Source organism: Acartia tonsa, chromosome 14 (assembly GCF_053477335.1).
Source record: "Acartia tonsa isolate MP-2025a chromosome 14, ASM5347733v1, whole genome shotgun sequence".
In the NCBI taxonomy this organism is placed as follows: domain Eukaryota; kingdom Metazoa; phylum Arthropoda; class Copepoda; order Calanoida; family Acartiidae; genus Acartia; species Acartia tonsa.
The window spans coordinates 36,227,975-36,249,410 of record NC_137273.1 but is presented as its reverse complement, the minus strand read 5'-3'; the positions used below and the strand labels follow the sequence as shown (position 1 = coordinate 36,249,410).

Below are 21,436 nucleotides of genomic sequence, written 5' to 3'. Positions count from 1 at the left end.
GAGGTTAGATTTATTTTATATTGTAATATTTGTATTGGAAAGAATTGTAGTGTTAGGCTTGCCGCTGTAATTTAGCGCATTATCATGCAGCATTCTATTAGCCAATAGGAATTGATTAATGACAGGTTAATGAGGTTTACTCGTGAGCTTGATTTGTATCCCTAGCTTAGTGTACCTGGTTATTTTGGTATAAAATGAATGGTTATTATGGTGTTTTAATCAGTTATATTTTCTGTTTGAAAGATGTCGTTTGCAGAAAATGTGCTGGAAAATTCTCAAGCCTTGCTTGTAAATAATCTTAATTTTGAGAATTTGCAGACTCATATTAAGGTTTTATTGGATAAAGTGTTGGATGAAGTTAAATACGAGAGCGTGACCAGGTTCAACAATCCTGAATTGCCTATGAGAGTTAGGGAAGGTTTCCTTGCTGGATTTCATGAACGTTTGGAACGCCTATATAGTGTCTTTCTCTCCCAATATCCCAGCTATGGTGACGACCGCGAGACCGTTGTCGTTCGCATGAGACCTATTCTTGATGAATATTTACGCCTACGCGAGGAATTTTTTATTAATATGATTATTAATTAATTTGTTACTTTTTTATTAATAAAGATTGTATTTTGTATGTTTGATGTTTTATCTAGGCTAAGTGTATTTGCGTGTGTGTGTGTGCTTGCGCAGCACGGGTGGTGTGTGTGTGTGTGTGTGTGTGTCCCTCAGTGACCTTCTGAGATGTACTTTACTGCTAAATGGCTTGTGTGTGCGTATGCCTATATGGCACTAGGGTGTGTGTATCCCTAACTGAGTTGTGTGACGCACACACACCAGCAGACTAGGCTGTGTAAGTGTGTTTCAAAAATTCGCAAGTTGGACTTCAAAATAAGCAAGCTGGCGTCATACTTATTCAAATTTGCATTATTTAAATTAAATTGAAATTCATTTTAGGTCTGTTTATGCTCAAATTTGACATGTGTCAACTTTTTTCAACACTTTATTAGTTCTTACAAAAGGAGAATATTAATAAATGAAAATAGTTTCGGAGCGAAACTTTACTTAAATTAGTTTTTTACGTTCGTCGATATGTATTTTTGTAGAAAATAAAATCTTTTTATTTCAATTTTTTGGGAGTAAGCTACTCTAAAATTTTGCGTTTTCGTTTTAATATCAACCCTATTTTTCTGGGAGCGAAGCTTTTCTAGGCATCAGCCGCACATTCTACCGCTACAGTTTTATTCATTTTGAGGCAAAACCTACTATTTTTCGTTTAAAAGCTTTTTATAATTTTTCTCGTTTCTCTAAATATAGAATCAAGATTTCAAATAATTTTTTAATTTACTTATCCCTAACTTTTTTTTAAATAGAGTTTATCAATCATTCATAATTATTTTTAGGCGATACATTAACTCATTTTGTGCTTAATGATTATTATATATTTTGATTATATAGGGATTAACATATAAAGATTATAATATGGTTAAATAAGATTAAATAAGGATAATATGGTTAAATATAGTTATCATGAATAAGGATTAAATATGTTGCTATTCTAGACTACTATCTAAGTGAATGGGTATTGATTTTCTTAGCCGTCGTGGTTTCTAGGGGCGTGGTCATAGCGTGGCATTGGTTGAACCGAGGCACAGCGGCGACGTCCTGCTCCTCTATCAAGTTGTAGGCGAAGGTCTCCACTAGTAGGCCAGGCTCTGAAACCCCATGCTGCTAGTCCACTAGGCCTTTGTCGCTGTTCTCTAGGGTACTCTCCAAGTAGGTTACGAGTATCGTGCTGGTAATGGTTAGCACGGCGTTCTTGCAGTTGTTGGTAACGTCTATCTCGTCTATCCTGGTTGCGGTGAGCGTGGTGATCTTCATGTTCTCGAGGTTGTCGGCGACCGAGGCTTTGGAGTCGGCTTCCTTCGTGATGGGGGAGCTCGTGTCGTTCTCTCTGAAACCGGCTAGGTTTATCTCTTCCCTCCCATACTGCAGAGTCCCATTCCCTGATGGCTAAGTGATATTTGTTGATAGAATGGTCGATGCTGGCCACATGGTCAAGGAAGACTTTGGTCAGCCTTTCACTCCGTGGGGACTCGCGGAACCAAGCGATCAAATTTTTTAAGAAGGCTTTCCATTCGCCGTTCTTTCGAATTTGATCGCTCAGCCGGTCATGAAATATCTCATCGGAGGTGGCGCTTTGGACCCATCTCAAGTCCCTGAACATTGCGTTGAAGTAAAAGATGTAGTCATAGCAGAGTACAATCACATCCTCAGCCTTCATATCATCATGTACTAGTTCCATGAGTTTTTTCTTAGGAAAGCATCTAAAAAGTTCTGGTGAGTTCACAACCATCATTGTTTTTCACTTAGAGTTTAAGTATTGTCTTTATTTTCTGATGTTTTACTGAAAATAATTTGTGTAGTTTATTTAAGTGAATGATTGGTTAACTACTCTAAAGAGTTTTGTTGCCCTAAATTTAACCTAATTTGTAGGGCTAAACTTAGAATGATTCTTCTCAAATAAGGGCGTGCCAAACGTTGATAGTTTAATTCCATGTATCGATAAAAACGTGCTGCTGATTCCTGAGTAGCTTCTCTCCTTTTTAAGTTCTTACAAGCTCTGCATAGACAGATTTTAGCCTGGATGACAGCGTTGTATAATAAATCCAACTGTCGAATTATTCTTACTAGCTCCCAATATATACTCATACGATCAGGGGACACTACTTGTTTGCTTTTTATTAGGTCTATTGTTTTTGAATGACACATGTTACATTTATTCTAACAAATGTGTTTTTTAATCACTTATTTTATTAATTGTATTTTTTTATTTTCAGGTGACCTGTATTTGTAACTCCCTCAGCCTTTGGTGTGACTTGAGGAATGTTCGCCAGCTGTTGAAGAGATCTAAAACCGAAGAGGAGGAGTTAAAAATTCGCTATAGAACCTTGAATGCAAGAACCCAACGCCTGCGAGTGGAATGTTTGCGACTGCGGACTGAAATGCATGGTTACCAGCGACGTTATAACGTAGCTAAACAAAAGATGGATTTAATCCCCTTGTCGCTGCGTAACCCCACTTCACGATCTCTGCCTTATTTGTGCCCCATCGGAACCCGTAGCCTTCCTACCTCGCTCCAGGACATCTGCCTGTCTGGCTCGTGGTTGGAGCTTGATGTTTACAGCGAGGTACAAGATGCTGTTACAAGACAAGGAACTGAAGGACAAGATTTACCCTTGGAATCCGATGAGCTTGAGCTTTCCGAAATTGGCCGCAATAACGAAAGGTGGGTTTTAAATATTAAAGGAGAATAGCTACTATATAACTAGGATTTTTGTCTTTCTTTAATTTAGCTAAGATTAAATACTTGACAGTGAATCTACTCTAGAACTAGATTTGTCGTCTGATATACTTCTCAGTATTCTATTTGCTTTATTTATTTTGTTAAATTTTCGGATATCCCGCAAGGTCAACACCTTAAAGTGTTTAGCAACCTTACTGGGTAATTGATAATCGCCTATTAAATCCTCACGCAGTATTTTTACTTGCGTGGGGTTCACTTTCTTTGTAGAAGTGCTCCAGATATTTTTTATCGTAATTAGGGGTCTCCCTATATGAAGTATTACCCATACCATTAAATCAAAAACTGGTTTATTTTTTGCGTAGTATTTCTTTTTTAGATGGTCACGGCGCAGCACGCAAAACTGCCCCACTTTATAGTTATGGTCATGCCTATTCTTGTTAAGTTTTTTCAACAATTTTTCTTGCCTGTTGAAAATAAATTCTTGTGTTTCATCATGTAATTGCTTAAAAGGAATCTGATAATCCTCAAATCTCTTGGATAGAGATTTGGGGTCGAATGAGAAATTTGGTCTAAATAAATTATCATTTTGCACTATTCCACCTTCAAAACCATACAAACTAAGGTAATGGAGGTTATAGGGACTTAGCTTTGTCCCTATTAATTTTATTGTATTCACTATATGTATTACCGTGCTTAATGCTGTTTTAATTTTTATATCTGCGGCATGTGCCCTTGCAATTCGTACTAAATTTTGGATTACTTTAATCCTATTTTCGATATTGCCTCTCGAGGCACTTTTATAAGCAGCACTATCTAAAAATCTTGAGCCTATTTTTCTTAAAAATAAATGACTTTTAGAATTTTTGATATTCTTGCCGTTATCGGCCCAAAAGTTTTTGACATGTCCATGCAATAGAATGTACTGGCTTATGCCATTCTCAATATCTTCATAGTTTAGGTCTGGTAGATAATGCAATGTAATATACTGGGTGGCCACATCCATAAAAACCAGTATTCCTTTTATTCCATCTATTTTTGATTTCTTACTAAATTCCAATATGTCCATTGCTACTACCGTATTTCTAAATTTATTATTTCTATTAATTGAGGTTAATCTCTTTAATCTTAAGTGATTGTTTTTGGATTTTATACATGTACAACATAAACCTATATGGGCTTCAATTATTTTCCGCAATTTTGATTTATACTGTACATAAAATGTAGATGTTATATTATCACGAACCCTTTTCACCCCTGCATGTACCATATCACGGTGCATGCTTCCAGCCATATAGCCATAAAGAGGGTAGGGTAGAATTAGTAAATTTTGTTTATATTTTAATGTCGTTGGATCGACGTCATTTGACAAATTTTCTTTTATTTGTAATTGTATAAAGGTAGATTTTTCAAAAATTCGCAGCCTTTCAAAAGTAGCATTTGCATTTGGTAATAATATTATGCTGTCTTCATATTCGGTGTGACTTTCAGTTTTATTTGACAAATTTTGTTCATTATCATGGGGTTGATTTAGAAATTCATTTACTATTTCTTTTCTCATTTTTTCCCTTTCTTCCCTGTCAGGTTTTTTATTGAGTTGTTGCTCAAAAAGTGCCATTTTATCTGCCATAGCTTTATTTGAGCTATGTCCTACTGTACTGTGTTCCTGTGTATTTAATAGGACTTCAGAAAATGATTTTTTTGTATCAATGCTTATCCCTAAATCCTCAGTACTTTCAACATTTAAATTTATTTTTGAACTCGTGTTAACATTTTGTTCTATAGGGTCAGGAGTCAGGGGATCTATATTATTAAAATTTATTGGTTCATTATCTGGAAGACTATTTAATGGATTTTCTATTATTTTTTGCTCTTCGTCAGGGAAAATTGGAATAGGATCATTTATAATAAATTGTTCATCTACGGGCACAATATCTATTGGATTATTATCCTCAATTGTTATAGGAATTGGGTCATTAAAAAGTTGTTGATTTTTATCTAAGTTTGTATCTTTAATCCCTGAATCAAAATTAACATTTTGGTCATCAATTTTATTTGAGCTCTTTTCAACATGTGTCTTATTGTCTGATGTCTCGGGGACAGGGATAGGTAGACTTGTACTTTCCTTTTGCACATTAATTTTTTCTTCGGACTGATTTTTAGCAGGGACAGGAGGCAAAACTTGTTCTAGTAATTTTTCTGCTAAAGCTTTTGATTCTTGCAATTCCTTTTTACTAGGCTTTTTGGTTTTATCCTTTTTTGCCCTTTTATTGCGGGTTGTTAATTCCTCATATTTCTTAAGAACTTCGTCAGCTTTGCCTCTAGTTACTGCTAAAATTTGTACATCCGTGTCCTTGTTTATAAAATTTTCTTTGTCCCTTATAATGGGTGCTGCATCAAAAATAGCAAAATTTTCCCCTTGATATACAGGCTTTATTTCCTCCACCTGAAAGTCAAGTCTTTCAGTAGCATGGGGCATTAAGCGGCTAATAAAATCGGCCAGCTGTTCGTCTGTCCGAATAGATAGAAAGGAAACCATTTTTCCAAACCAATAGAGAATTTTTTGACTCAAGTAATCAAGCTTACTCTTACGATTCTCAATTTTCTTGTTTCTAAGGATCTTATAACAAGCCACATTGTCTGTCAGTATTAATGTCCTTGTACCTTTGATCTCCACCTCAAAGAAGGTGAGGCCCTCGTATATGGCCAGGATCTCTAGGTACACTATGCCTGTGGTCTCCATAACTTTGGGGGCCACGGTTTTTGAGAAAAACCCTAATATTTTTCCTCTTACATTAATATCATTTAAATTATTTTTCATGCTTTTTTCGAGGAACGTATAAACTTCTCTGTCACTGACGTCTAGATTCTGAACTGTCTTTTTATATTTTCTCTGTTTTATTTCAAAATTTTCTTTTACTCCCAAATAATAAAAATTGTCATTATTAACAAAAATTATTATTTCAGAGTTGGAGGATTCAGTGAATCGCTGGTAGAGCAAGTTCTCGAGGATGGATCCGTCTTTGCTTGACAGGTAAATTATTCGAAGTTTATGTTTCGAAAACATTGAAAAAGCATAGAATAGGAATGTCTGAACGTATGGATTATTTAATGATAGAGCCCCTGCTCTAAGTAGATTTATTTTTTCTACAAATATTTTATTCATTTCTTTTTTAGTCCTTACAACATCGTCAGATGTGACTTCCAAGAGATAGCTTAATTGTGAATACATTGTAAAATTATTTGAAAAAATTTTATACCAATTTTCATATGAATTTGAAAAATCTAGTTTTAAGAAGATTGATATTTGATAAAATAGGTTTAGATAATCTGATTCTTTAAAAAGTACCCCTATCTCTTCATGGCCATTAAAATATGCTTTTAGTTCAGCAGGCATGTCCATAAAGGTAGGCAGCTCGGATTGAAAAAGGTCTTTAATTTCAAATCCTAGCAAGCTGGAACCTATGGCATGCCTGCTGGCGTCAGTATATAACATCTGAAAGTCTATATTTCTTGCTGATTCATTGCTGAGATTATCAGATGCAAGTATTTCTTTGATTTTATTGAAATGAAAATCGGCTTCTTCATTCCAGTTAAAATTCCTTACTTGGGGGAACAAAGCATTCATATGTCCATGGATAGGTAGGGGCAAAAGTGATCTATAATATTGAAGATTTCCTATAAATGATTGAAGTTCTTTTAATGTTTTTGGAGCTTTTAGTTGCATTATATATTTGACCTTTTTGTCAGGGATGGTAATCCGTCCCTGGCCTATTTCATAGCCAAGTACAACTACTTTATCTTTGTTTAAGTCTGTACAGAAAGTACATTTGTCCAAATTTAATTTTAGATTTAGCCTATTGAGGCGGGATAGAAAAGTTTCTAGTTTGGCGAGGTGGTCCTCGATGTCTTCCTCATACCATGAGAAGATTGAGAGGTCATCGAACCAAACTAGCAACAATTCTATTATGTCATTAATTTTTAAGTCATTTAAATGAATATTTGATAATATATAATGCAACAAAAGGCTGGGTGTTCCCGCATAGCCTGTGATGGCTCTCTTGAAGCGGAAACACCCAAAGCTGGTCACAATGCAGGACACTCCTGAATCAAGAACTTTTTGGGATAGTTTAAGATTATAAAATGCATTTTTAATATCTACAAAAGTCCCATATCTTACTTTAGGTAGCAGATTTTTTAGCGTATTCATCGGATCCATTGTGATCGATGATACGCTGTAAGGAATACTAGCATTCACCCCCCTAGAGTCAATGATTATGCGTGGTGGCGCCTGTTTATCCTTACGGCTCGTAAGGAAAACAGGTGACCCAAACTGCTGGCTGGGTGGGGAGCATTCTATAATGTCCATTTTTAAGCATAGATCTATGAAATATCTAAGATGGAGCGTATCTGTTAGGGAGAGATTATAGATTTTAGTATTTTTATCATAATTTTCAGGGCAAGGGAAATCCATTTCTTCAATGCTTTCCCCAATATCGAAGTTGTGGGACGCCCCACTTTCAAATTTTAATAGAAGATTAGCTACTCTTTGTTTTACATTTTGGTCCTCTATGTAGCTTAATTTTCCTAATATTTGTTCTAAGGTTAATGGTGGTGGGGGTAGTGGCGCAGTCAACTCAATTCCCTCTTTATTATCCCCAAAAATATCTGCTATTTCTTCGAGACTTAATTCATTTTCTGGTTGTATTGTATTTACACTATTTATTTTAATAATCTTATTTATGTTAACATATGTTTTATCTTTCTTAAAAACATCAACTTTAGAGCGGGGCTTTATACGTTTTTTAGCACTATTTTAAATGGTATTTTATCCAATAGTTTATATACAATATTTTTTACTTTATTCTTAACATTTTTTATTATATTTAGGATGGGTTTAATTAGATAATCGCCCGTTTTTGACAGAATATTGGAACCTTTTTTTATTTTATTAAGCTGCTCTTTAATTCCATTGTTTCCTCTCAAGACAGCGATTGATTTAATTGAACCCATTTTAGGTGCTTTAAAACCTTTTAATTCTAAATTTTTGTCTTTTTCAGGTTGGCAAGGCAGGAGAGAGATCAGAAACCCGCCTGGTTTGATTATAAGAGGATTTTCTCCTACATTTTCACAGTACACCGCGAGTTTATTTTCCCCTGTCCTGGTTATTGAGTACATTTTATATTTTATTTTAATTTGTGTATACATGTTTGAGAGGTGTGGGATAAAGTGTTCTTGTTTTGGGTCTTTATCTTTGACTTCCAGTTCTATTAGTTTTTCTTCTCCCTTTGCTAGTTCTAATTTTTTGATATTGACAGCAAAAGGGTTTTTTACCTTCCTTCTGTTAGGATTTATTTCTATATAGACCTTTTGCCCCTTTACTTGCATGCCTATATTGCAAGTAATCAAAAATGGGCGTCCTAATAGGCAAATATTCTTTTCTTTAAGTACATGGAAGTCCAAGAACACTTTTCCTACCCCTTCAAACTCGACCCCTAGGCGTCGGGCATCAATGACGCTTATCGCTTTGCCTTCTACTGAAGACAAACGGTAGGCTGAACAAAGCTACATCTCGTGGTAATTAGGTAGCACTTTTAGTAAGATATTTTCTGACACGCAGTTTACTGCGGCCCCAGTATCTAGTTCAAAAATTATTTTGCTGCCATTAATTGCCACGGGAATTTGGATCTTGTCCAGCACGCCTAGGTGGCTTTGAATTGTTTTAATTTCGAGATTTGTTTCTAATTTGTCTATATCTATTATGTCGGTTGTCCTCTCAGCCAGCAGTTGCAGGAAATATCTCCCATTGGGTATGTTGATATATAGGAAAATTATTGTCAACAGCCCATATGGAGCAAGATAATTTCCCAACAACATGGCTGTGAGCACATTCATAATAATTGTCATAAATTTATTTTGGTTTGGGTATTCGTGTAAATAACTCAAAAACGATATTGTTTTTGCGATTTTTACACGATTCTCCAATGATAATTCATTTTTAAAATAATGTTTTTTATGTTTTATTCTGCTTTCAGACTCATCATCAGGTTCTAAAAATGACTGCTCAATGTTTCCGGCTTTATGTTCTTCCCTAGCAGACGCTGCATTATCAAATTCGTCCAGGTAAAAACAGCCGCTAGCGATAGTTTCAACTTCAGTCTGTTCGTCTGTTTTTATTTTGTTTGCCATATCTATGTTAGCTATGGTTTGATTGATATTCAATAAGTGTTCCTCTACAGATTTATCTCCCCGATACTCGAAATTTTCAAATATTTTTTCCAATCCGGATTCGGAGATTGATGGGGGAATTTTTTCATCCTCATCTGAGCTAAAATCGCTACTATCTAAGTCACTTAAGTCTGATATAGAGTCTTTGTCACTATCTAATTCAATTTTTTCGATTTCGGCCATGATTTCAGCCCTAGTTAATCCTGTAATATCTGTTAATAGATCGTTTTCATCTATATCATATTCAGGGGTATCTTCCATTGAAGGGTTTTCTTCGGAAAGAATTTTTATGTCATTTTCTTCAATAGATTGGGTATCATCAGAATTACTACTAACATTTTTTATTTCTATTTTAGGATATAGCGTTGTGTGTTCAAGAAGGGTGCTATTAGCTTTATCTTCGTTCGAAATGGGTAAGTTGCTATTATTGCTATCATTAATTGGTTCGTTTTCTGATTCTTTAAGCTCTTGTAGTTTTTCGGATATACCCTTTTTTACAATTTCTTTGACAGGTATGGTTTCTGTCAAATTGATATCTAATATTTGGTCATTATTTATACTATTACTATTTACAATATCACAGCTGTTACCTTCATTTAAGCTGCCAGGGGCTGCTGATTTATTATTTACAGATTCATCTTGAATATCATAATTAAGTGGAATATTTACAGGGTTATTTTGTTTGTCTTTATTGGTTGAACATTCCAGTAGTTTAATTTCTTGATTTTCATTATTTATTTCTGTTTTTAGAGTGAGTGTAACTGCCACTGGAATGGATATTTGATGTTTGTTTATAGTAGGTGAGTTTTTCCCTTTGTCAGGGGCGCCGGGTATTTCCCAAGAGTCCGTATTATGTATTTTATTGATTTCTTGAGAAGTACTCGGCGGCCTTAGCCGTTTTTTTCCGCTGGCAGTGGTAAAGTACACGCTGCCAGTGGATGGTGGCGTCTCGTTATCCCATAATGTAGGCATCTAGGGCATTGTTCTTGGGCCGGTGTCACATTGGGGTAATAGTGACAATCGGCACTACCATGGGTGTCAGAATTACATAGTAGGCAAACGATACGATTGGCCAATTCCTTCTCTTTTTTCTTTTTGTCCCACCATTCCCCATTAGCTTTCCTAATAGCAGGGTCTGGGTGTTTAAGACAATGTTTGCTATAATGTCCTTTTTTGCAATGATCGCAAACAGGTTTAGGTTTTGTAGATACATCTTTGGCATTTTTATCATTTTGTTGTCCTTTGTTTTTGCCATTATCTTTTGGTGTCTCTTTTTTGGCTGTTAGGGAATTTAGGCGATTTTTTCCTAATTGATTAACATTCCCGTTTTTCTGTTTTTCCATCCTTCTTTTTCTGTCCACAGCTGCATGATAATAGCTGCGATTGTTGCTAAACCAGTTTAGTATTGTCTCTTTTGTGCAATTTGGTATATTTGTCGTTGCCAAAAATGCAGATTGCAAATATTGCGGTATCAGATAAAAACACACTTTTTCTCTAAGTTTAGCCATTTGATTTTCGTGGGAATTTCCCGTTTTTTGCAACATTGCAGCTAGATTTATGACAGCTTTGTTAGGTCTGTCCTCGTCCTCTGTCGTTATCCTATAGGTGTGGAAACGCCTTTCGTAATCCTGTGGCCCAAGTATTTCGGCACCTATGGTAGTTAGGATGGCTTTTACAAAATCCTGTGCACTTAGCACATTAGGATCTATTTCTAGCATGTCCAGTTTGTTCCTTGATTCTGGGTTAAAATAGTGGATTATTATGTTGTTGTAGGAACTATGGGTGAATGGTTTTATATATGTTTCTAGATATTTAAAAGTGTTGAAGAAAGTAAAAGGATTTGTTTGTTCCCCGTATAGATTGGGTATTTTGCCAAGATATTTTATTTGGCGGAAAATGCGCTCATGTTCTGCGATACCCCATACTAGATTGTTTGGGATAAGTTTCATGATTTTTTTAATATTTAGATCTGTATGACTGGGTGAGTCTTGGAGAAGGAGCCTCAACTTATCCATCTGTTCAGAGGTTAGTTTATTTTCTAATAAGTTCATTTCGTTCATTTCTTCTCTATTTCTATTATCTCTATTGTTAGAGGATGTTCGTCTGTCCCAATCTGATTCCGTATCAGATGAACTGGAACTTGAACTTGAACTTGATGTTGGACTACTACTGTCTCTGTGTTTATTCTTTCTCTTTGGCATTGAGAAGTTTTTATCGTCTTTCCTTCTGTCCTCTTTGTCGCTATCGCTTTGTTTGTCTTTTTGTTTGTGACGGTGTTCATGATGTTTGTGATGTCGCCTATCCTCAAAGCCATGAGGATTGAGAGGATCATAGTGTCTGTATTTTTTATCTGTGTGTTTTTTATTTTTTCGTTTTTCTGAATAATCGCTAGATTCAGATTCATATTCTGGTGGATCTGATGATGGTTTATTTTCTTTTTTATTTTTTGGCTTTGTGCCTGTTTGTTCTTGTTTTATTGTTTGTATATTATGCTCTATCTCATTTTGGGGGTTGAAATGTAATTGTGGCCTATGCAAGATTCTATTTCTGCGTCTGTTATTTAAAACAAACATGGCTGGTATAGTGTGAACCTCAGGCTCAGTTTGAATTCGAGGTATTTCCTCAATTTGATCATTTATATTTTCTAAGTGTAAATACTGCTGTTCAGTATTATCTAAGTTAGGTTGATATTCAGGGTTGTATGGTGGAGGATTTAATACATCCTCGTCTATATTATCAATAATATTATCTTCCATTTTCAGGACATATATTCGAGGCTATATTCGAGGCTAGAAGAAAACGATGTTAACTCTGACTATGGATATCTAGCGGTAAGACTTATTTAGTGGCTTTATAGCCCTCTCCCCCCCTAAAGGAAAAGTTAAATCTTACCTGGGTTTTCCCGGTAACGGAACCAACTTATGGGTCGCCTCCGGCTTCCAGGGACAAATGCAATCCTTTATCACAGAACCACAATCTCTCACCAATGTCTCCTTTCCAGATCAGCGACACATTAATCCCTGTTTTGTCAAATATATTTAACCTTAGAATGGTGATATTATTTTACACCGATCCTAAACCCAAATATATTTAAGGGATAATCTTTTGCCTATAGGCCCTATTCCGAAAATGGTATTAAAATATTATCGATAACTTTATACTGTTATTTTATTCTAAGAATCCTTTTATTCCTAGGTAGCTAACTCTGTCAACACTTTTGGACTGGAAGGATCTGTTGTGATTACTAGAGCCATGCGAACATGACTACAACATTCCGTCCTGCTGCCTACAGCCCCGTGAGGCGTGAGATTCTTTGTTAGGTACCTTTGTCAGGTAAGAAAATCACTAGGTCTAGCTCCGAACCGATCTTCCAGAGTATTAACAAAGCAAAACTACCTTTAAGATGTGAACTTATTCAGAGTTCTAATCCGAAAATGTTAAATTGTCCGAATAGATAACGATCTCCAACTTTCCTATACTTCAGAAGCTGGAGGAGGATACAGTTGTTAGTATCGGCCGTCAGATAGCGTGCTATCATCAACCGTTGGTAGCCGAGCCACCACTGTACCTTCCCTGTGTTATTCCTATTTAGCCCCGTAGTGACTTGCGACTTGCTGGTACCTAGTACCGCGCTATAGGAGTTCTCTTCAGAAGAAAATTTGGAGATAACTATCCGTCCGGATGCCTAAACCTTTAGGCCCTAAGAAGGCCCTATTATTAAATTTATCTCAATTGACCAACATCAAAATGATATTCTATAATTTATTTAACAAAGTATTATGAATTTATCTAACAAAACTTTTTATTTTTTAGGTGTGTTCCAAATGTAAAATCCTAAGTTTGAGCCGCCAAGACTCTCAAGAAAATTCCAAAGAAAGAGAAGGGAGTCTTCCCTTAAATTTTAGAAATTTCAAAAAGAGTTTGTGTGATATATAAATTCCGTAAAACGACTGACTGTTTCTCTTTTCCAGGTTTACTTTTATAGGCCCGAAAGCCTTAGGAAAAAGAGAGACAAAAATGATGACTTTTATTTTGTGTTGATTTTTATGTTTAATTAAAAATTGGCGACCTGATTTTTAAGATTTTGCATTTAATAGTGTGTGTATAATTCAACTAAATCACAATATTCATTTCATAAATTAGTAAGATCACATTTATTTTATTTTACATCAAGAATACATTAAACTATTGGTTTCGAATTAGTTTTTTTCTAATGATGTTTTTTCAATGTCCTCTTTAATTTTTACAGATTTTCATTCTTTTAATTTAGTTTTTTATCACGAAACCTCTAATTTTATGATTCTTGTATTGTTTTACTAATGTTAATTTATATTGACAATATTTGCTAATAATTTTTTAGCTGTACTATGACCATTCTATTAAAAGGGTTATGTTCTCTAATATTATCTTTTAGGGTCTTCGTTTTATAGATCTTATTTCCCCATTTTAATAAATAGGTCTTTATACAAGCTTTTTTACTTAAAAGTTATATTAAATTGTTTTAAATTTGTCTAATTTTGATAATATTTTTATAATCTCTTACTTTCATTAGAATAAATACATAATTTTAAGGTATGGGTTGGATTTTTCCCCAGTAAAGCTACTCTACAAGTTATTCATAGAATCGGTTTAGGGGAAAAGGACGAACCATTAATTAAAAGAATAAAAGATATATTTCTTTAATATAATTCTATATTTTAAAATTACCAATGCTCACTGAAAGGGGTGTAATATTACCCACCTAGCAAAATCAATGTGGATGGATTGGATACACCGCCTGATGTGCACCCCCCCCCCCCCTCCCCTCTATTACACCCACCCCTCTAAAATAGCCAAGGGGGGTATCAAGATAAAAAGTTTCACCCACTAGACCACCATCAAATAATCAACAATTTATATTGGCCTACGGACTTCGAACATATCCTAGTTGTTAAAAAAGTTTAGCTTAACAAAAAAAAACGGGTATAGTCCTTTCCACGACATATCTCCATAAGGAGCGATTCTTCGTATTTTTCACAGTAGCTTTTCTCCTATTTCTAGCCCCTGCGGGGGGCTCTAACCCTGCGGGGCCAATTACCTAACCCTGTGGGGCAATCACCTAACACAATATAACCTAACCTAACCTAAAATAACCTATAAAAAGCCATTTTAAAAATACGAAGAATCGCTCCTTATGGAGGGATGTCGTGGAAAGGACTATACCCAAAAAAACTATTTTTGACATACTCCTTTCCTTTTTCAATAGATGACTGTCTAGCAGTTATCTCATTGGGATCCAGTATGCGCGGCTGCTTTTTTAAAATAACCACTGGTTCCGCAGTTTTAGCCTCGGTTTCAGAGGTCGGCTTGGGAGACTTGGCGGTCACCTCTGGCCGGGAGGATGCGCTCGTTTTCTTGGCCTGTTACGTGCAGGGATTAAGGGATACTTTATTGTGTCAAATTAAATTTTTATCTTTCTATCTATTGCAGTTTCTTTAATAACTTTTGTGGGTCAAATATATCTGCAATAATTTGAGTCTGATTTTTAAAAAGTTTTTCCTTGGGGTAAATGTTTTATATCATTTAGAGGGGGTGAGGGTTGGTCAAATGTGTATACTTTCTAGCCAATGAAGTTGTTCTTATAGGTGCAATAAAAAGATTGGTTAATGGTATAGCTTCGAAACCGATTATTATCCGCTGGATTAGAACTGAAAAATCACGTATCGTATCGTAGTATATCCAGTTTCATACGAATATTAGAATGTAGAATAATAATATTAAAACAAGTTTTGTTAGCCTATGCCTCCGGCATCTCGGGGCTAACAAAACTTGTTTTTATCATATAATTGTATACTTTTATATCCACGGAAAGCTGTCTATAATACGATGCATTAGATAATTATCCCATATTTTTCATATCCAATTAATAGTCCTGCCTGAAGCGCGGCTTCTTTAGCTGCGAAAGAGTTGCCGTCGCGCGGCTTAACAACGCTCTGCTGTCGGTAGGTTTGCAGCACGTTCTGGTTCACTCCTAGGCTGCTGGAGGATTCAATCTAAACAAATAAACTTTAATATTAATGCTATAAATAAAAATGAAAATCACTTAAATGAGAACCTTTACAAATTAGACAGACAAATAGACATCCTTATAATAAAGTAACAGGATGTGCGTTTTCTGTTTGTTTGTACCGAATGATCGCTTATCGGTGAACCAATCGGGTTCTCCTTAACAGGGTAGCTTCTCATAGGTGATACACATAAAGTGACCGCACTTATGATATAATATCAGATATTTTAAGACTTTATTTTATAAATATCATCTTACAGTGCACCTAATCGTCCTATGAATCACCAAGTAAAATTATGGCCATGAAAATCTATGTCAAAATAATAAACATAGAGTGAGTGTAGTAGAAACACACTAGTAGACATTTTACAGTACACTACACATCGTCCTATGAATCAACCAGTAAAAACTTAAGTTTATAAATTCTTACCTAAAAATTTATCTCGAAATATATATAAAAAAAACCTGCATTTTACAATATTATAGAATTGCTTTTAAAATTGTTTCAGGAGTCATCATGCGAAGTTTAAACTTTATGGGGCAATTATATTATTAGTTTTTATTTTACCTGTTGGGGTTTAGTTTGGAGATTAGATTCTTGAATGATTAATGGTTGAATTTGTTGTTCATACTGCTGCTTTGAACTTCCTAAGCATCAATTCTCAAATTAAATTGATTACATATAACTTTTTGACATCTTTAAAAAACATGAAGCCTTTTTGTAACGATTTCTTAACTAGGATAAATAATTTTTTGTTAAAATATTTTTTTTGTTTGAAAATTAGAGTAAAACACTAGAGGGAGAAAGGGTTAAATAACTGTATCTCCCCATCGCAACCACCTTGTGCAATCAATCTATTGGGTCATTGAAAATCTACCAATGATATAACTTATATTAACACAGACAAGTAGCAGAAAATAATTTAAAAGCAGACGAAAGAGGTCTTTGAAAGAGAAAGGGAGGTAATTTTATTCGTTGACTTAAAGGATCTTGATTGGGTTGTTCAAACTAACATTTTTCCATTAATAACATCAAAATATTGCGTTATCTTTTTTAAATTTTATTGAGAATTTTCCTGATCTATTTCTTGAGCGTAGCATCTCTTGTTCCTGGGCAGCCGCCGCTATTTCTAGCTCCTCCATGCGCAGCTGCTTGCGAGTGTCAATTTCCAAAGCGGCTACGGATGGGTTTGTCCTTGTTTTTTTTAAAAGTTAAGTAACATTTAGCTAATTTTCTCAGCTGCTATTAAAGATAGGGGTCTGATATTTTTCACAAAGAATCCATGAAAAGCTATTGTATTAGATAACATTAAACAGAGCTGGATCTTTAAATCATTTCAATGGTGCGCTAAATCAATAATGCACCGCTGTGATTGGCTGAAATTCTGATTTAGCGCACCATTGAAATGATTTAAAGTTCCAGCTCAGCAAAAAAAATTAAACAACTTGTTTGTTTTTTTTAAATTGTTTTTCATATTAAAATACAAGCGAATACCCCCCCCCCCCCCACCCCTAGCATCCAGGGAAACTGTTTCCGGAGAAGCAGAGAGGGAATATAAAAATAGCTTAAAACCATCCCAAGACTTAAATCTGAAAATAAAATAGCCTAAATCCATAACAGGACCTTTGTAAAGCCTTAAATAGAGAATCCTATCGGTTCAGTAGTAATTGAGATCTTAAAAAAGTTTATATAACAGAATATTGTAAACGTATAGTAAGACAAGTAGATGCTATTTGTACTTAATTTTCGTTGTTTATAGCTTTAAAATGTTTTAGAAATATTTTAATCTAGCTACAAAAAAAATGTCTTTGTTCTTTATTTAAAACTGTTGAAACGGCCAAAAAAGTACACATTACTAGTTTAATCTAGGGTTGGGCTGGATATCCGGCCGGATACCGGATTTTGAAACAATCCAGATACCGGATTTCCGGCATTTAAAATCAGCTGGATATCCGGTTATCCAGACGTGTATACGGTAATTTGCCGGATATCGAACGTTGGCAAGAACTATAGAAAACTATAGAAAAGTACCCAAAGTTATTGAGCCAACGAATAAGATAATATGGTTATAAAACTTTGGGTACCAGTAAAATTTACCGTCCAACGAATATCTCCACTCTTTCTGTTAAAACTAAATGTTACTTAATAAAAACCTAGACAGTTGAAATTGTTTCTTTTGGATGTTTCTAAGCTCCACTTTCTTGAGTGCTTCAGACATCAAGTTTTTGTGGATTTCTTTCTTTTTCTTTGTCTCGGGATCCTCTTTCAGAGACTTGAGTTGCGGAGCTAGGTTCTCATGAGCTTCGTCTGGCTCAGAGAAAGAGTTGGTCGATTCAATTGAAACCTTAAATAAAAAACATATATAGAAACTCTACTATAAAAAGTAGAAAGGTTTTTACTTTGTCAGTTAAGATCGCACTAACCAATAAACCGATTGCGTCCCTCATTTAAGGAAAGATTCACTGAGGTCATTGGATGGGTTTTGGCTATTTTCTAAACAAATTTATTTTTGGTAAAATAGGTATAAAAAAATCATATAATAAGAAATAAACAGCAATAAAAAAGATGAAAAGTTGAATAATAATAATTTAGAGAAGTTGGTCTGCTATTCATAAGGGAAAAGACAATGGATGATAAATTGATAAGTTGTTTTCGCCCAAATATGATTAACAAAATTATCCCCCTTGCAATTGAACAGCATTGATTAAATATTTGTACAAACCAATAAAGATGTAATTAAAACCTTAAAGTTTTGAGACACGTGTGTATAAAACTTTTGGTACCATCATAATTTACCATGTGTCCCCATCATCCCTACTATTGATAAAGTTTACCTGGGAGGGTAGAAAGGTTTTTCTGACCGCTTGTGGTGTTGTTTGGTCCTCAGAGTCAGGGGGACTAGCGATTGAAGGAACCTGTGGATAAAAGTTATTCAATTAAAAATTAAGCACTATAAAGCGATGCAGCTTAAAGTGCATAAAAATGACGTCATCCAATACAAATGGCCAATGATACGCAAGTATACATTATACCATTGGTCAATTACAATGTACATTGGCCTATCATTGGTCATTTGTATTGTATGAGGTCATTTTATAATATGCACTCTTAGCTGCTTCCTATATAAAGCTACCAAACATTTCATTATTTTAAAATTACTTTATGAACTAGTGGCCAACTCATAAGCTTTTCGGATCTTGAAAAGGATTATCTTAAAAGGAGAACCATATCGGTTCAGTGGTTGGCGGAATTATTTTCAACACAGAGACACATGGACATCCTGTTACTTTTACATAAGGATATTTCTTTCTGAATATGATTTCTCATCAATTATAGTAGTTTTTTCAAAAACTTTATTTTAAATTAGACTCAAAGTCTTATTTTATTGAAGTAATACAATTAGATAATCTACATCCATTTCTTTCCCCCGATATTTACCAGAATTTTTTTACTACAAAACTGAGAAATTTTCCTATCTCTTATTTTATCTAGTTATCTAAAATGGTAAGACAATGACCGGTAAATTGATGTACATCCCCAATGATTATTCACAAAAGTATCTCATCTATAGATTACATTACAATGAGTGGTTGAACTGTTTAGACACCCAACTTTATGAATCAAATAATTAAAATTCTATGAAGTAACCAAAGTTTTTAAACTATCAAATAAGAATAATCCTAATGTAAAACTTTGGGTACCAGTACTTTGGGTCCCCTGTATTTTACCTGAAGCAAACTGGAACTTTTCATGGGCATTATGTTTGAGTTACCAACAGAATAAGTCATGTCACTGGCTCGAGTCTCGGCAAATCCCCGGGGAGATGTAGATACTGCTTTCTGGTAGCCTAAATATAATAAGAATATTTTTAAAAGCGTAGTTTTTCTAAAATTAGGATTGGTCCGTCCGTAATGGTTAGCTCTTTTAGTTAATTTAAACGGGTTAGAATTTTCCTATCAATTTCAAACATTGCATGATGATTCCTGTAAGGTGAGGTATGACTTAGAAAGCACAGCAACTCTAAAGAGAAAGTCCGTACGTCCATGTAAGACATACTGATTTTTTTACTTTTTTGACAACAAATTTTTGTATGTTAGATATATTTTCTCCGATTCATTTGATTATTGGAATACTGATTTCTATTACAACAAGGTATGTATAATGTTATAAGCGAAGCATCTCTATAATCAAGTACTAAAAATGTAAGTATGTCCGTAAATAGTATCATTTATTTAAGCATTTTTGCAATAATTTTGTTTAGACTTATGCAGTAATATTCTGCTTATTCAGTTCTGACACTTTTTTGGATGTTGTCATCCTTTTTTACATGGCAATTGATATTAAGGAGTTTGTAATAGTTGTAAACTTTCAATTCAATGACAGTCAGGTTTCGGGATTTATAATGTGACTGATTTAACGAATACCTTTGAAGTAATGACTCCACTCTCGCTAGCACTAGGCGAAGCTAGCATATTATGAATACCTGTATTATTATCCTTTGTAGTAATGACTCCACCCTCGCTAGCACTAGGCGGAGCTAGCATATTATGAATACCTGTATTATTATCCTTTGTAGTAATGACTCCACCCTCGCTAGCACTAGGCGGAGATAGCATATTATTAATACCTGTATTATTATCCTTTGTAGTAATGACTCCACCCTCGCTAGCACTAGGCGGAGCTATCATATTATGAATACCTGTATTGTTATCCTTTGTAGTAATGACTCCACCCTCGCTAGCACTAGGCGGAGCTAGCATATTATGAATACCTGTATTATTATCCTTTTTAGTAATGACTCCACCCTCGCTAGCACTAGGCGGAGCTAGCATATTATGAATACCTGTATTATTATCCTTTGTAATAATGACTCCACCCTCGCTGGCACTAGGCGGAGCTAGCATATTATGAATACCTGTATTATTATCCTTTGTAGTAATGACTCCACTCTCGCTAGCACTAGGTGGAGCTAGCATATTATGAATACCTGTATTATTATCCTTTTTAGTAATGACTCCAACCTCAATAGCACTAGGCGGAGCTAGCATATTATGAATACCTGTATTATTATCCTTTGTAATAATGACTCCACCCTCGCTGGCACTAGGCGGAGCTAGCATATTATGAATACCTGTATTATTATCCTTTGTAATAATGACTCCACCCTCGCTGGCACTAGGCGGAGCTAGCATATTATGAATACCTGTATTATTATCCTTTGTAATAATGACTCCACCCTCGCTGGCACTAGGCGGAGCTAGCATATTTTTCTGTCTCAACTCTGTTCAATATAGTCTATTATGAATCATTTTAATTTATTTTAATTAGGATAAATTACAATAAAAATACACTTCTCCTCTCATCTCCCTCATCTTTATGACGTAACATGGCTGATTTTTTAGTCACATTGTAAAGTTACACCTTTAAATATGAAATGACTTTTTAATTAGAACAAAATCCATTTATATATATTAAATTCGATTTAAAAATAAACTATAAACTAGGAAATATCGAATAGACTTTCCTATGATAGAATCTGATTTCTGAATCCTCTCCATATGGTCTGGAACAGACAAGCTGTTGCTGTTTGTTTGCTGCTGTTGCGGCGGCGGCTGGAAATGATTGGAGTTGGCGGCTGCTAACTGGTGCTGCTGATAATGTTCCATGTTTCCTAAAAAATGTTTTTTGGACACAACCCAATCTGTCCCGATTTTATATCACTTTTGAAAAGTGCGATTCCTGTGACGTCATATAAAAAGGGAAGGGGGGAAGAAAATCTCTTTCCTTTTCCCCCATCTCTTTTGAAGAGATTTTCTCCCCCCTCTTCATTTTTTCTTTCCCGAAACGTATATGACGTAACTGGAATCGC

The 21,436-nt window shown here is 34.9% G+C and overlaps 1 protein-coding gene across 2 annotated transcripts in view; it reads right to left on the bottom strand.

Moving 5' to 3' along the window:
* The window catches only part of LOC145306043 (uncharacterized), a 125,629-nt gene that overhangs the window by 17,649 nt on the left and 86,544 nt on the right, over nt 1-21,436 (bottom strand). For both annotated transcript variants that reach the window (XM_080147972.1, XM_080147974.1), the window contains exons 60-68: nt 21,094-21,238; nt 20,771-20,850; nt 19,296-19,414; nt 18,402-18,482; nt 17,721-17,911; nt 16,645-16,761; nt 16,135-16,216; nt 15,436-15,552; nt 14,756-14,919 (exon numbers count right to left, since the gene is read on the bottom strand). In XM_080147972.1, coding sequence (XP_080004098.1) covers nt 14,756-14,919; nt 15,436-15,552; nt 16,135-16,216; nt 16,645-16,761; nt 17,721-17,911; nt 18,402-18,482; nt 19,296-19,414; nt 20,771-20,850; nt 21,094-21,238 — 1,096 coding nt within the window. The remainder of the gene's footprint in view (nt 1-14,755; nt 14,920-15,435; nt 15,553-16,134; nt 16,217-16,644; nt 16,762-17,720; nt 17,912-18,401; nt 18,483-19,295; nt 19,415-20,770; nt 20,851-21,093; nt 21,239-21,436) is intronic.